The sequence below is a fragment of the Bufo gargarizans genome, chromosome 1 (assembly GCF_014858855.1).
Source record: "Bufo gargarizans isolate SCDJY-AF-19 chromosome 1, ASM1485885v1, whole genome shotgun sequence".
In the NCBI taxonomy this organism is placed as follows: Eukaryota; Metazoa; Chordata; class Amphibia; order Anura; family Bufonidae; genus Bufo; species Bufo gargarizans.
Genome location: NC_058080.1, coordinates 350,804,135 through 350,820,396, shown reverse-complemented (window position 1 = coordinate 350,820,396; position 16,262 = coordinate 350,804,135). Strand labels below are relative to the sequence as shown.

The window sequence follows — 16,262 nt, the reverse complement described above, 5'->3', positions numbered from 1 at the left end:
AAGTCATTCAATAAAATGAAACGCTGATTATGTTCTGATCTAAAAATCCTATATGCTTGTCACTCAAGATATAGAAGATTTGTACCATCTAGACAGCAGTTATTCACTGCCCATCAGTACCTTCAGCAATGTAGGAGTTAAACCATCTGTATGCCACTAAAAGCTTGCCTTTGCTCTATCTGCCTGATAGGCGCTTTCTAGTTTACAAGGATGCTGGCCAGCATTATCCAATCAAGACCTGCCTTCCTTTCAAAAGGGAGGAGTGGTAGGCAGCTAATGGAGAATCAATCACCCTCCTCCTCCTCGTCTTCCTGTCTCCTCCATTGCACATTCACAATAGCTGGTGCATCAGCTGCTAAACCTGTACCAGCTGTGAGCTGATGACCCAGAGTCCTGCACGGAGATTCTCTAGGCATGACCACTGCGCCGAGGACTAATTCGCCTAACACATCCCAAAGATGAGGGATTGCAGCATCTTCAAGGGCCTTTCAGCACACAACAAAAGTGCTGTATTCTCTATGATGTAAATGAATCGTTTCAGAGATGTTCTCCTGGCAGATGAGGGCTAAGATGGAAGACGTTTCTACTAACAATTTTCCATGATTATTTACTTTGCAATCAACTGAATCTCTGGGAAGACAGGTAGGTCTCTAATAATCACAATGCTATAGCTGTAGCTGCCCTCATTTTTCTGAGGCATGCTCCCCATCGTATGAGTAAACTATAAGGCCCAGTGTATTACATGACAGTCCTACCAGGATATTGATGCTGAGGATACTTATGTTATGTTAAGTAAACCTGCCATGTGGAAAATTCGATACTGTATGCATTCAGTGCTAAGTTTCTAATTAGACCACAGATATGTGTAATGACTGACATGTTTAGATCATATTAGACAATATAAATTAAAAAAAGACTCTTCCCATAAATTGAGCAGTGGTAGTGTCAGTAGATGAGCACTGCTCAAGATAATACATAATGCAAATACAAGTCAGCCATGTGCATGGTGATGAGGGCCTTAGCAAGTTTAGTAGTATTGCAGGGCCTTGCGAGTTTATTGAGACCTGAAGTAACCAAAAGTGCATCCTTAGGCCTCATGTACACGACAGTGTTTTTTCACTGTCAGTGATTTGGCTTCAGTGGTCCGTGTCCGATTTTGCTTCAGTTGTGTTTCCTTGTGTCTTCCTTTTTTTTTTTTTTTTTTTTGTCTGACAGGGGAAAAAAAGGAAGGTTAATGAAAAGTGTAATTTTATTGCACCAAGGTCTTGTAGAAAAAAATGGACACGAATGACATACCAGTTGTGCATACTTTTTTCTTTTTTTACGGACCCATTGACTTGAATGGGTCCGTCCTACGTTTTCCACTGACAAGAATAGGACAGGTAATATTTTTTTGACGGACTGGAATCACGGATCACGGACGCAGAGAAAAAACGGAGGACTATCAGTTTTTTTTCACAGCTCCATAGAAATGAATGGGACCTCTGCTAAACTGTGAAAAGTGACGGAACGGACGCGGATGCACACAACGGTCGTGTGCATGAGGCCTTAAACTTGACCTAATGAATGGACAGTACAGAGATCTCTCCAATGATCTATTTGTAGCCAAGACTGTAGCTGTAACAAAGGGACATCCAGTATGTCTTCTACAAAGATTTCTACATGCACATAGAAAGGGATTCTTTATGATAAGAGCAGTGAAATTATGGAACTGTCTGCCAGAGGTGGTTGTGATGATGAACTGGTGAACTCACTAAAATAGTTTAATGGGGTCCTGGATATATAAGTACAAATTTTCAGGTACTAGATTTTTGGACATGGGGTACTGATTTATTTGGTGCTAGACTTATATATTAAGGAAAATCTATCAAAGATGGTGCAATTGAAAACTGCCTTAGTTTAGCAGCCACTCAGATTCCACCTTACATTTTTCAGAACTCATTTGGAAAATGAAAGGTGGAATCTGATTGGTTACTATGGGCAACTAAGCCAGTTTTCTGTCACCACCAGACATCTGAGAAGCTCTGACAGACGTTCTTCAGAACCTCCTCCTAAAGGTTCCTTTTGTTTTGCTTTCGTTTTCTCATCTCGTTAGCCTCTCTCAGCTGTCATGTACTTGCACTGATTGCATCCCTTTAAATCCCTTCCCATACTGCATCACTTTGCGGTTTATACAACTTCCTGGAGTGTGTGCATGCTGGATGCTACTACTGAGTCTTCTACAGATAAGTTTGTTCATTCATTTCTGTTTTCCTGTTTGCTGGATCCTAGGTGACCCTGACTCCCTCCGTATTAAGTGTAGGGAGCCGGTGGTCGTGTCCCCTCACTATTATAGGGTGTTCAGGTGTCATACAGTCGAGGAACGAGGATATGCAATCTTCTATCATAGAGATTTTTGCATAGGCTGAGCAGTAAGGGAGAGAGCCAGGTCTGTTACAGGGCTTACCCTCTGGTTCCTTAGTTTTGGATCCAGTCAGTCGGATCTTCATTTTGTATCTTCTAGTTTCTGTACACCTTCCGTGACATTTTCTTTACAACAGTTTTGATAAATCTACCCCATTGGTACTAATTTTACTTTTGACAAATGATATGAAAGCTGCCTTTGTTATCCTTTGTTTAGGGCTATAATCTGCTTTTATATTCCTGCAATACCCGCTGAACAGTACGAAGAGATGGGGACCACAGAGGCCACATTGCGTATGGAAAATGTTGATGTGGAAGTTAAAGAAGAATGGCAGGATGAGGACTTTCCAAAGTGAGTTCCTTACGTGTAAGCCTTTATGTGATGTTGTATAACAGAGGAGAAATGTATTGTGGGTTAATCTAAACAGAATATAAACTATAAATAAAATAAAGCTTAGCACAAACATAATACTCTAGATACAAAATTATTATAAGCATTATTATTTTTGGGTGGAATATCACTAAGAACCCCTGAAGACATTACTGAAGTCTTCAGAGACTCTGAAAGATCCCAGTGTATATCAAATACCAATAGACCATATGAAGGAATCTCAAGACTTTTAGGCCTCTTTCACACGGGCGTCAGTTTTTTTGCCCGGATAAGAGGCGGGTGCGTTGCGGGAAAATGCACGATTTTTCCGCGCGAGTGCAAAACATTGTCATGCGTTGCACTCGCGTGAGAAAAATTGCGCATGTTTGGTACCCAGAATTTGGTTCACAGAAGTTCGGGCTTGGGATTGATGTTCTGAAGATTGTATTATTTTCCCTTATAACATGGTTATAAGGGAAAATAATAGCATTCTGAATACAGAATGCATAGTAAAACAGCGCTAGAGGGGTTAAAAAAAAAAAAAAAAAAAAAAAAAAAAAAAATTTTTAAGTCACCTTAGTCCACTTGATCGCGAGGCCCGGCATCTGCTTGTGTCTCCTCTGCTGAACAGGACCTGGGGTGAGCTGCTGCATTAAATAGAGGTTAAGGACCTTTGATGACGTCACTCCGGTCATCACATGGTACGTCACATGATCTTTTACCATGGTGATTCACCATGGTAAAAGACCATGTGATGACCGGAGTGACGTCATCAAAGGTCCTTAACCTCTATTTAATGCAGAAGCTCACCGCAGGTCCTGTTCAGCAGAGGAGACACAAGGAGATGCCGGCTTCGCGATCAAGTGGACTAAGGAGAGTTAAATTTTTTTATTTTATATTTTTTTAACCCCTCTAGCGCTGTTTTACTATGCATTCTGTATTCAGAATGCTATTATTTTCCCTTATAACCATGTTATAAGGGAAAATAATAATGATCGGGTCTCCATCCCGATCGTCTCCTAGCAACCGTGCGTGCAAATCGCACCGCATGCGTACTTGCTTGCGGATGCTATGCGATTTTCACGCTTCCCATTCACTTCTATGAGGCCTGCGTTGCGTGAAAATTGGACAATATAGAGCATGCTGCGATTTTCACTCAACGCACAAGTGATTTGTGAAAATCACTGCTCATGTGCACAGCCCCATAGAAATGAATGGGTCAGGATTCAGTGCGGGTGTAATACGTTCACCGCACGCATCGCACCCGCACGGAAAACTCGCCCGTGTGAAAGGGGCCTTAGTCATACATTGGAAGTTCACTGCATCTTTTTATTGCTGGCTAAGTTAGAACATCCATTTGGTGAACAAAGAGCACTCTTCCTAGGGATAGGTTAACAAGCAACAGATTTGATGCAGAAATATTTGCAACTGTCCTGTTTATCTAAATGTGGCATGCATAAATCAATGCACATGCTCCAGAAACAATAATATTCACATATATAGAATAGATTTTCAGTAGCAAATGTTTCTGCAACAAAGTCAACATTCTTGTCCATGGACTCATTGGATGTTAACCTTAAACAGTCCCAACACTTTTTTTATTGAAGATTTTTAATGTGTCTGCAGTAAATCTTGTTCGTGAACAACTCAGGGGACATTGCATTTTTAACTAGTGTCGAGCAAACTTGTGTTTAAAGTTTGGCGTCTAAAGTTCGGGTTATCGAAGTATTCCGTTGTGGATTCCGCTACCACGGACCATAACGGAATTTATAATCCATAATGGGATACTTCGATAACCCGAACTTTAGACAACTTAAAACACAAGTTCGCTCAACACTATTTTTAATATCTTAGTGACATAATTTTTGCCTTCAGGACTAATAATATTTTTCCCCTTTGTGTTCTAGCAGTCATAACTTTTTAATTTTTTCTTTAATTTTTTTTTATTTTGTGGGATTAGTTGTAGGTTTTTTAGGAACTATTTTGGGGTATAAGATAAATGAACTTTCAGAAAAGCTACACCAGCATTCTACTGGAGCCCAGCCTGTCAGATACCAGCTTAACAAAAATGTAATCAAATACTCAATTAGGCTGGCTCAGGGTATCTTTGCATCCATATAAATTTATTAAACAGATAAAAGAATTAATTTAAAAACATTGATGCATAACTACGTACCTTATTAACATACAAAAATGCGGAGCTCACGCATATATCAAATAAAACTGGAGTACTCCTATTAAAATGACCACTTTGCGCTAAAAAAATTGTCTTATATGGCAATAACTTCTCTGGTATATGTAACATTCAGCCAGTTGGTTGAATCAGGCTGACTCTATTAATGTCACGTAACTTAAAAGTAACGTTACCAGATGTTGGAACCTTCCTGTTTTGGAGGTTTGTGTCTTTGTACGATCGCTGAAGTTTTCAGATGTTCAAAGTTGCGCGCTCAAACAGCGCTTCTTTCCTGCCTCGATTCCAAATGAACAAACTGCGAGTCACCGTGGAGTCCACGTGACCACCCGAGGGAGCGGGTACAGCGATCCGGATTGGTGCGGCACACTGCAGGCCGCAGTGATGTAAGATGTAGCCAGTATAGCAGAGTTCTGTTAGTATAACAAACTTCAGTAGATATAAATGTAGTAAAACCGGCACTCTTCACTTGATTGACCACACTGAGAGCGATATAGGTATATATAATTTATTTATTTGTTTGTTCAGACTATGGTTATTGAAGTATGTTGGTAAAATGTCCCTTTAAGAGGGGGGGGGGGAGGGGGAGGGAATAAGTGTTGCTCTCCAAGTACGAACTTAAGGTGTAAATAAAAAAGCATGAATTTGCAAAGATGATAAAAAATATATAAAGTATATAAAAAATATATACAGTCAGGTCCATAAATATTAGGACATCGACACAATTCTAACATTTATGGCTCTATACACCACCACAATGGATTTAAAATGAAACGAACAAGATGTGCATTAACTGCAGACTGTCAGCTTTAATTTGAGGATATTTACTTCCAAATCAGGTGAACGGTGTAGGAATTACAACAGTTTGCATATGTGCCTCCCACTTGTTAAGGAACCAAATGTAATAGGACAGTCGGCTTCTCAGCTATTCCATGGCCAGGTGTGTGTTATTCCCCCATTATACCAATTACAATGAGCAGATAAAAGGTCCAAAAGGTCTGCAGTTAAAGCACATCTTGTTCGTTTCATTTCAAATCCATTGTGGTGGTGTATAGAGCCCAAAATGTTAGAATTGTGTTGATGTCCCAATATTTATGGACCTGACTGTATATATTCCAGATTTTAAAAAAATCCATAAAAAAGGAGTAAATTAGTTAGTTAAGAAAAAGGTTAATTAAGAGTTAGAAAAAATATATATGCATGAGATGCATATCTTGTTTTCACCCTTTTAGGGGAAGGGGAGATTCCTTGTATTTGCAGTCCTGTGTCAGGAATCTAGATATCTTCACTGTTCGTCTGTAGTCAGGCGTATATTTAATATGGGTGGTTGCAGGTATGGGGATATATAGATGTATAGGTGGCAGATTGATCAACCAGTGACCACTTTTACCATATAATTCTATACACTAATCACCCAATGGGAAATATCATTCTGGGATCTCTAGTTCAAGAGTCTCTAAATATATCCATGCAGTGTTCAGTCCATATAATGTGCAGTAGGAGGATGACAGTTAGTAATATATTTAGCTTTTCTCCTTGTTCGTATGCCAATCACTGTGGACCATGGGATGTATAGAGGTGCAAAAAAATGGATGAAAAAATTGATGTATTAATCAGTTTGTTATGCCTAGTGCGTCGTCCCGCACGTTGTTAGGCTCACACCCTGACTGTAGGTACCTTTCGCCGTTAATGCCGCTCGTTACAGCCGCCGATGCTCCTTGCAGGATTGTCTCCTTCGGCGCCCCATGTGTCTGTGACGTCACTGGCGTCCCATGTGTCTCTGGTCTGTTCGGCGTTCACTGAGTTTGCGGTCTTTGGGGAAGGTCTTAGAATTGAAGCGCTTTCCAGGGTCTCCACGGAGTGTGTCCAGTTAGAACTTTTGTTGTGGGTCTGTCTGTTTCTCTACCATATGCGTTTCAGGGGTCTTAACTGCCTCCATTATCAGGTGCCCGCAGTTGAGCTAATGTCCCCATAATGTATGCCAGTATAAAATACCCCTATATAGTGCCCCAGTAAATGCCCTCATAGTGCTCCACTACCCCATAGTGCCCCCAAATAATGCCCCATAGTGCCGCTCTCCCCTATAGTTCCTCCCATAATGTGCCAGTAAAAAATGCCCCCTTAGTGCCATCAGATGCCATAGTGCCCCCCATCATGTGCAAATAAAAAAGGCCCCTTTAGAGCCCCCAGATTCCCCCATAGTACTCCTCTCCCCCATGGTGCCCCCACAATGTGTCAGTAAGAAATGCCCCCATAGTGCCCCCTCTCCAAAATGGGCAAGAAATAAATACCGTGAACTCAGCAAATTTATTTTAGATAGGAATTTTGGGGTTTCATGAGCTGTATGCCAAAATCATCAATATTAAAACAATAAAATGCTTGAACTACTTCAGTTGGTGTGTAATGAATCTAAAATATATGAAAGTCTAATGTTTATCAGCACATTACAGAAAATAATGAACTTTATCACAATATGCTAATTTTTTTAGAAGGACGTGTGTGTGTGTGTGTGTGTGTGTGTGTGTGTGTGTATATATATATATATATATATATATATATATATATTATACTTTATATATTTTTTTATCATCTTTGCAAATTCATGCATTTTTATTTACACCTTAAAGAGGACCTTTCACTAGTATACAAACTAAAAACTAACTCTATCTGTGGGCAGAGTAGTATGCCTGGGCGCCGCTCCGTTCGCCCGGTGTAAGCTCCGGTGTCTCAGCTCCGTCTGTTGTACTAGACTGATTTTTTTTTTTTGGTAGGAGGCGTGTCCCTTGCTGCAGTGCTGGCCAATCGCAGCGCACAGCTCATAGCCTGGCTGTGATTGGCCAGCACTGCAGCAAGGGACACGCCTCCTACAAAAAAAATCAGTCCAGTACAACAGACGGAGCTGAGACACCGGAGCCTATACCGGGCGAACGGAGCGGCGCCCAGGCATACTAGTAAGTGCAGGGGGACCCCTGGGCGCCGCTCTGCCCACAGATAGAGTTAGTTTTTAGTTTGTATACGAGTAAAAGGTCCTCTTTAAGTTCGAACTTGGAGGGCAACACTTATTCCCTCCCCCTCCCCCCCTCTTAAAGGGACATTTTTACAACATACTTCTATAACCATAGTCTAAACAAATAAACAAATAAATATATTATATATACAGTCGTGGCAAAAGTTTTGAGAATTACATAAATATTGGAAAAGTTGCTGCTTAAGTTTTTATAATATCAATTTGCATATACTCCAGAATTTTATGAAGAGTGATCAGATGAATTGCATAGTCCTTCTTTGCCATGAAAATTAACTTAATCCCCCCAAAAAACTTTCCACTGCATTTCATTGCTGTCATTAAAGGACCTGCTGAGATCATTTCAGTAATCGTCTTGTTAACTCAGGTGAGAATGTTGACGAGCACAAGGCTGGAGATCATTATGTCAGGCTGATTGGGTTAAAATGGCAGACTTGACCTGTTAAAAGGAGGGTGATGCTTGAAATCATTGTTCTTCCATTGTTAAACCGAGGTGACCTGCAAAGAAACGCATGCAGCCATCATTGCGTTGCATAAAAATGGCTTCACAGGCAAGAATATTGTGGCTACTAAGATTGCACCTCAATCAACAATTTATAGGATCATGAAGAACTTCAAGGAAAGAGGTTCAATTCTTGTTAAGAAGGCTTCAGGGCATCCAAGAAAGTCCAGCAAGCGCCAGGATCGTCTCCTAAAGAGGATTCAGCTGCGGGATCGGAGTGCCAGCAGTGCAGAGCTTGCTCAGGAATGGCAGCAGGCAGGTGTGAGCACACAGGGAGGCGAAGACTTTTGGAAGATGCCTGGTGTCAAGAAGGGCAGCAAAGAAGCCACTTCTCTCCAAAAAAAACATCAGGGACAGATTGATCTTCTGCAGAAAATATGGTGAATGGACTGCTGAGGACTGGGGCAAAGTCATATTCTCTGATGAAGCCTCTTTCCGATTGTTTGGGGCATCAGGAAAAAGGCTTGTCCGGAGAAGAAAAGGTGAGCGCTACCATCAGTCCTGTGTCATGCCAACAGTAAAGCATCCTGAGACCATTCATGTGTGGGGTTGCTTCTCATCCAAGGGAGTGGGCTCACTCACAATTTTGCCCAAAAACACAGCCATGAATAAAGAATGGTACCAAAACACCCTCCAACAGCAACTTCTTCCAACAATCCAACAACAGTTTGGTGAAGAACAATGCATTTTCCAGCACGATGGAGCACCATGTCATAAGGCAAAAGTGATAACTAAGTGGCTCGGGGACCAAAACGTTGACATTTTGGGTCCATGGCTTGGAAACTCCCCAGATCTTAATCCCATTGAGAACTTGTGGTCAATCCTCAAGAGGCGGGTGGACAAACAAAAACCCACTAATTCTGACAAACTCCAAGAAGTGATTATGAAAGAATGGGCTACTATCAGTCAGAAATTGGCTCAGAAGTTGATTGAGAGCATGCCCAGTCGAATTGCAGAGGTCCTGAAAAAGAAGGGCCAACACTGCAAATATTGACTCTCTGCATAAATGTCATGTAATTTTCGATAAAAGCCTTTGAAACGTATGAAGTGCGTGTAATTATATTTCACTACATCACAGAAACAACTGAAACAAAGATCTAAAAGCAGTTTAGCAGCAAACTTTGTGAAAACTAATATTTGTGTCATTCTCAAAACTTTTGGCCACGACTGTACCTATATCGCTCTGTGTGGGCAATCAAGTGAAGAGTGCTGGTTTTACTACATTTATTTCTATATTCCATTTTTTCTGATTGGGTGAATCAGCTAAACCTGAGCACCTACACAAGGTATTGGTTGGGTGAGCCACCCGTTATCCACAATTGTCTAAACTTCAGTAGATGTAGCAGAGTTGAATTGGTATAATAGATACACTGGTCCGTCTCAATGTCATTTGGCCGTGCTATGGACTCAATGCATACAGGTCCGAAACAGAGTGTCGGTGTGAATTCTCAGTAACAGCCAACAGGAAAACGTTCAGAGAGCTGGGTCGCATACAGGGGAGCACCCAGGAACTTTGTCTGGGGGGGGTGGTGTCTGAAAGGTAAAAAATGTGGCACGTGTAGCACGCTGTGCCAATTCTTTTGCCAGCCCATTTCTCAAAGCCCCCTTCATATTTAAAAATGCGGCGCGCGTAGTGTGCCACGCTGATTCTTTTTGCCTGGCCATTTCTAAAAGCCCTGTAGGAGTGAAAAAATGGGGCGTGCGCAGCGTGCCGCGCACATTTTTAGCCCTGCCCATTATTAAAAGCCCATCCTACATATAATAGGCCACCCCCAACAAACACTGTACAGCTGAAATTCTATTGCTGAGGCCTGTCTCTACACATCATACGGAGAGGGGAGGCCTGTCCTGGCTGCACTGCCTGCTTCACATTATACAATAAACAGCAGGCTACAGCCAGGAAGCTCCTCCGCTCTCCTCCCTCCCCAAATCCTGCTAAAGACCTGTGGTTCCGCCCACCATCTGCCACCCGCCCATGGCCTGCTGCCCATCTTGGCCGTCCTCACCCAGCTCTGAATCCTCCTTTTGCAAATGGCAGGGGGAGGAGCCAGAGCATCTCCTCTCCTACATAGCGCCCCATACCTCTTACATCCAGTGATGTCACATTTTGTTGTAGACGTTCTCTTTCCTCATCTTCTCCATTCAGACCAGACCGCCATGATGATTTTTCAGCCATCTCCTGTCACTGCAGAGATTAACAAACAGACATTAGTTTCCCACATTTCCATCATCTTCACATCTTCTTCTGAACACCCTTTCATGCCACCCCCAATACTATACTACAGAAACAGTCCCCCAGAAATACTACTACCACACAGATAGTTCCCCCTTCAACAATTATTGGCACACAGTGCTCTAAAAAACAACTGCACCCAGACACTAAAAGTATAAAGATAATGTCCCCCAAAAAATATTGTGCTAAGCTGATACTGTGCCAGGGTGCCCCCAATGTAACAGTCCTCCCCAAAATCCCACTAATAGAAATCATTCTCTGCCAGAGCACACTTAGTAGTAATAAAGCCCCTATAGTGCCCATACTAGTAATCATGTTCCTCGCTTCCCATAATACCCCCTAGTAGTAATAATTATTCTTATAATATGGCAATACATGAAATACCCCTGCTTAGTGCCAGCAGTTGAGCTAATGTCCCCATAATGTATGCCAGTATAAAATACCCCTATATAGTGCCCCAGTAAATGCCCTCATAGTGCTCCACTACCCCATAGTGCCCCCAAATAATGCCTCATAGTGCCACTCTCCCCTATAGTGCCTCCCAAAAAATGCCCCCTTAGTGCCATCAGTTGCCATAGTGCCCCCCCATCATGTGCGATTAAAAAAGGCCACTTTAGAGCCCCCAGAGTGCTCCTCTCCCCCATGGTGCCCCCCACAATGTGCCAGTAAGAAATGCCCCCATTGTCTCCCCCCCCCAAAATGGGCAAGAAATAAATACCCCCAGAGTGCCACCCCCAAAAATATGGGGCTGTAAGAAATGCCAGATGCCCCCATAGTGCCAGCTCTCCCCCCCCCCCCCCCCCCCAAAAGAAAAATAATTACCTTTATCAGCAGTGATGCGATGCAGGCCTCTTCCGGCTTGTATCCCCCGCTGTGTGCTGCCTGGCATGTCTACACTTTTTGGGGGGTGGAAGTGCTTCTTAGAAGGCGAAAAATACGGTAAATAGCATATTTATCCCAAACGCGTCTAGTGTGTATGCGACCCAGCTCTCTGAACATTTTCCTGTTGGCTGTTACTGAGAATTCACACCGACACTCTCTGTTTCAGGCCTGTATGCATTGAGTCCAGAGCATGGCCAAACAAACGGACCAGTGTATCTATTATACCGATTTAATTCTGCTACACCTACTGAAGTTTGTTATACTAACAGAACTCTATTATACCGGCATACGTCTTACATCACTGCGGCCAGAAGTGTGCCACACCAATCCTGATCGCTGTATCCGCTCCCTCGGGTGGTCACGTGGACTCCACGGTGAATCGCAGTTTGTTCATTGGGAAGCGAGGCAGGAAAGAAGCGCTGCTTGCGCGTGCAACTTTGAAGATCTGAAAACAGCGATCGTACAAAGACGCAAACCTCCGAACCAGGAAGGTTCCAACATCTGGTAACGTTACTTTTAAGTTACATGACATTAATAGAGTCAGCCTGATTCACCCAACTGGCTGAATGTTCCATATACCAGAGAAATTATTGTCATATAAGACAATTTTTTGAGAGCAAAGTGGTCATTTTAATAGGAGTACTCCAGTTTTATTTGATATATGCGTGAGCTCCGCATTTTTTCTATGTTCAGGCAGAACAGTTAAAGGGGTTATCCAATCCTAATAAAAGCGTTCCCCATATGCCAGGCCTCCCACACTGAATAAACTTAACCAGTCCCTGCTCCCTGCGCTGCTCCTGGTCCCTGCACCACTGCTGCTGCTTCTCCAGTGTCGGGGGTGAGAAGAAATGGCAGGTGGGGACGAGCCTCCCTAGTATCAAACACGATGCTAGGGAGGCTCGTCCTTGTCCCCGTCTGCCATTGGCTGCCCCCGTGCATGTTTTCATCTGTGCACAGCAAGAAGCAGCAGCGGAGGTGCAGGGACCAGGAGCAGTGCAGGGAGCGGGGACCTGGGTAAGTATATTCAGTGTGAGGGGCCCAGGATATGGGGGGGGGGTTAGGATTGGATAACCCCTTTAAGCACTTTTCCCGACTGCTCAAGCTGAGCTCGGGCAGAACAATTAGGTGGTTAAACAATGCTGTTCCAGTTGCTGTGGTGCCCAAGATCTGTTTTCATGGTTTGAATTACTGTATGGTGCCTTTCAATACTTTATAAAAACCTAAGTCATGGTGATGATTCTGTGTAAATGTTTGGCTAACCAGAATGTATGGGCAGTATACTGTATGTTGTATGCATCAAGAGAATTTTCCAGCATATAAACCCAAATGTGGTGTGAACCTAGTGCTCCAGAATGGTCTTCGTTAGGCCCTCTTTTGGGCAGCTGACAACATGCAGTTCTTGATGCAACTTGGTAATGATGGTGCTAATTTACCATCATTTTTCAGTGTTTCTATTTTGGAAACAAATGTCTATGGTTAGAACAGGGTGACTTGATTTGTTGCAGCTTATCTCGGGAAACAATGTAGTCGGACTGATTGAGTTTCAGCCTGTCCCATCTCTGTATCTCCCAATGGCTTCCCTAGTGAGGACACCCCCTCTATTAGTCAGAGTGGAGAGCCACTGCAACAAGAAGCTCTCACTCCGGAACAGCTTTACTGTGATTTCAATAACTGCCAAAACAGGATTCCCATTATAAACTAATGGCTTGGGGACCTAATAGAAGCAGAGGGGTTGTCCACACTAGACAATTCCTTTAATATGGTGGTGGTGTTTGTGGAAAGAGGAGGCTCTGTGTAAGTTCAAGCATCCCATAGAAAAGGACATAGGTGCCACCTACCAGTGGGCATCATAGACGTAGTAGTTGGTTCCTTTATGAGATGCATGTCCTCTAAACAATAAACAACTCATCCCGGCTTTTTTTTTTTTTTTTTTATATAAAGTATTTCCTACTAAAGCAGGAAGGAAGAAGTAAATAAATAACTCGCATGTACTATGCTGGCCAATAAAATAAGTAGTTTATCTACATATTTTAAAATGCACAACTCAAAGTTCAGTTTAATGGTCTTTTTGATCAGGTCCTGCTAGCTGCAGCTGCAATGTAAGCCGTGGTCTTTTAGCACATAATGGCTTAGTGTCTACAACAGGAAGCACTTTGTCTAATGTCCATTCATTCACGTCTAAGCAGATGCAGTCTTACAGATGCAAACTAGTGTAAATAAAATAACTATAGAATGATGAATTATCACCACTGGTCATCTGGTGAAATGAAAAAGAATGATATGCCTGGTTACTGTTAACCAATGTGTATGCAAGATCATTACATGGCACTTACTAGTATAGCCTTTGTTTAACTTGTGTGCCATTTCTATATTCCATAAGTTATACTCCCTTGCCAAGTCATTTGTGCTGTCCACACAGAGATCCTGTCCATAAAATGGCTGCTGATGAAGGGTCATGTGATCAGGCAAATCGCCTTCATTTCATGTCTCCTCTATTCAAATATACTCTACCTGCTTTTGAACTGGTGGGAGTTTAGTGTAGGTGCAGTGTAACCTTCCATCAGTGGCCATCTTATGGACAGGACCTTTGTGTGGAAGCACAGAAGATTTACCAAAAAAGGGGACAAGGTTTATGAAATATAGCAAATGGTAAGATTACCAACAAAGGCTATATGAGTAAGTGCCATAATTTTACATACACTTTGGTCACAAGTAGTCACAAAGTGGCCAACCCCTTTAATACTAGGGATGTTTGTTGTACATGGATTCTGTTCTGAGAAAAGTGTGCCAGGATTTTTTTTTCATAATGATGGCTGGCTGATTTTAGATGGCCATAAGGTGGCTGCAATACCCAGTTTTATGTGGTTCTGCTCAACAGGACTTAAAGGCAGGCTCATTATAATGACGTCATCACGCCACCTGAGCACGATGATAATGACGTCATCGCACCGCCTGAGCATTAGTGCCTGCGGCCTATCAGAAGAACAGGGAAGGGAGACGCCTCGCCCTCCCCTGCCCCGCTGCAGCACAGCCATCTGTATCACTGTCCTGAGGACGGCGATACAGATGACTATGGAGAGGAGCGCTTCCACAACGGAACCGCTCATCTCCTACTGCCTCCCACGGCCCCGGCAACTAGAACCAGGGCTGCGCTGCTTGTGGTGATCGGCGGTGCGGCCCTGAGGGATAAAAATAAATAAAAATATTTGCTGGTTGTTCTAGGGGGGTCCAGACCCGCTGGACCATCCCTGTCGGTGCGCCACTGGTCGCATTTCAGAGCAATGTAAATTGTGTAATGGTTAAATAAGGACCTATTGGTTATGCTATTTATACTCTCTTGTTCTAGATGTTACAGGGAGGGGGGGAAGGTGCAGGAAGGTGCCCCCCCCCCCTGTAACATCTAGAACAAGAGAATATAAATAGCATAACCAATAGGTCCTTATTTAACCATTACACAATTTACATTGCTATGTTTTTTTATATGGATATACATTTTTTATTGATTATATTTTTGTCTCCATAATGTGTCTACATTTTAACGTGTTGAATTTTCAGCAGACACACATTAAAAATCTACAATAAAAAAAGTGACATTTTTGGGAGAGTTTTTCCAATGTTAAAGGGACTGTTAGGAGGTTAAGGGACTGGTGGAAAGGGAAAGGAGACGTTAATGAAAGCTGTTGTTATAAAGTAATTAAAGATCTTTTGACAGACTAAGGGATGGTTCACACTAGCGTTAGGAATTCAGTTATGGCTTTCCGTTATAACATGGTTAATAAGGCATTCCGTCCTAATAGAGGTCTATGGGAAAGCATAACGGATCCATCTGGGTCTTGTTATTCAAGACGGAAAACAAAGTCCTGTTGACAGGACTTTGTTTTCTGTCTTGCATAACAGGACCCAGATGGATCCATTTTGATTCCCATAGACTTCTGATAGGACGGAAAGCAAACGGAATGCCTTTTAAAGACTTCCATTTTGCATTCCATCATAATGCAAGTCTATAGGCAGAGGATCGGATCCGTCCTTCCGACTTATGGGTTCCGTTATTATCCATTATATAACAGAAAGCCATAACAGAATCCCTAACACTAGTGTGAACCCACCCTAACTGGGGTATATATGCCTAGCTCTAATAAACTAGCAATAAAAAAATAAAAATTACAGTTACACTTTAAATGAATGCACTACATGTTTATTGTGACTTTTCCTATATCATTATATATCAATCTGCTTAGTTCCTTTTGCTCTATAATGTGCTTTCTGCAGATTGCACTACATTTCATGGTGACCCGGTAAAGGGTACCCAACCTTTCAACAAACTTTTCATTAATCAATAGTACAATCTGTGTACATGAGGACACTTGCTGGCCACTATATGACTTGTATCTGGATTGTTTTGTATCTTTTTTTTTTTTTTTTGCAGTTTTTCTTTGTGCACGCTGAATGTTTGTTTAGTTCTCAGTTCTCCTAGATCTGGTCGGTAGAGACTAGTTGCCATCCACTGCACACCAAAAGTAGTGGAAGACTTGCTTTCTAACCTTCTCACACTCACTTAGAAGTAGATTCGGGATCATGGAGGACATTAGAGTGGTACTGACCTGTATGGTTGTGAATAAACCACTTGGGCTGAGATATAAACTTCCTTTGTAGCTA

The 16,262-nt window shown here is 42.3% G+C and overlaps 1 protein-coding gene across 1 annotated transcript in view; it reads left to right on the top strand.

Annotated features, from left to right (window-relative positions):
• Nucleotides 1–338: 338 nt before the first annotated feature.
• ATCAY (ATCAY kinesin light chain interacting caytaxin) overlaps nt 339–16,262 on the top strand; it is a 120,546-nt gene continuing 104,622 nt past the window's right edge. Inside the window, exons 1-2 of the mRNA XM_044282749.1 lie at nt 339–642; nt 2,621–2,755. Of these exons, the coding sequence (XP_044138684.1) occupies nt 2,673–2,755 (83 nt within the window). The 5' untranslated portion in view covers nt 339–642; nt 2,621–2,672. The remainder of the gene's footprint in view (nt 643–2,620; nt 2,756–16,262) is intronic.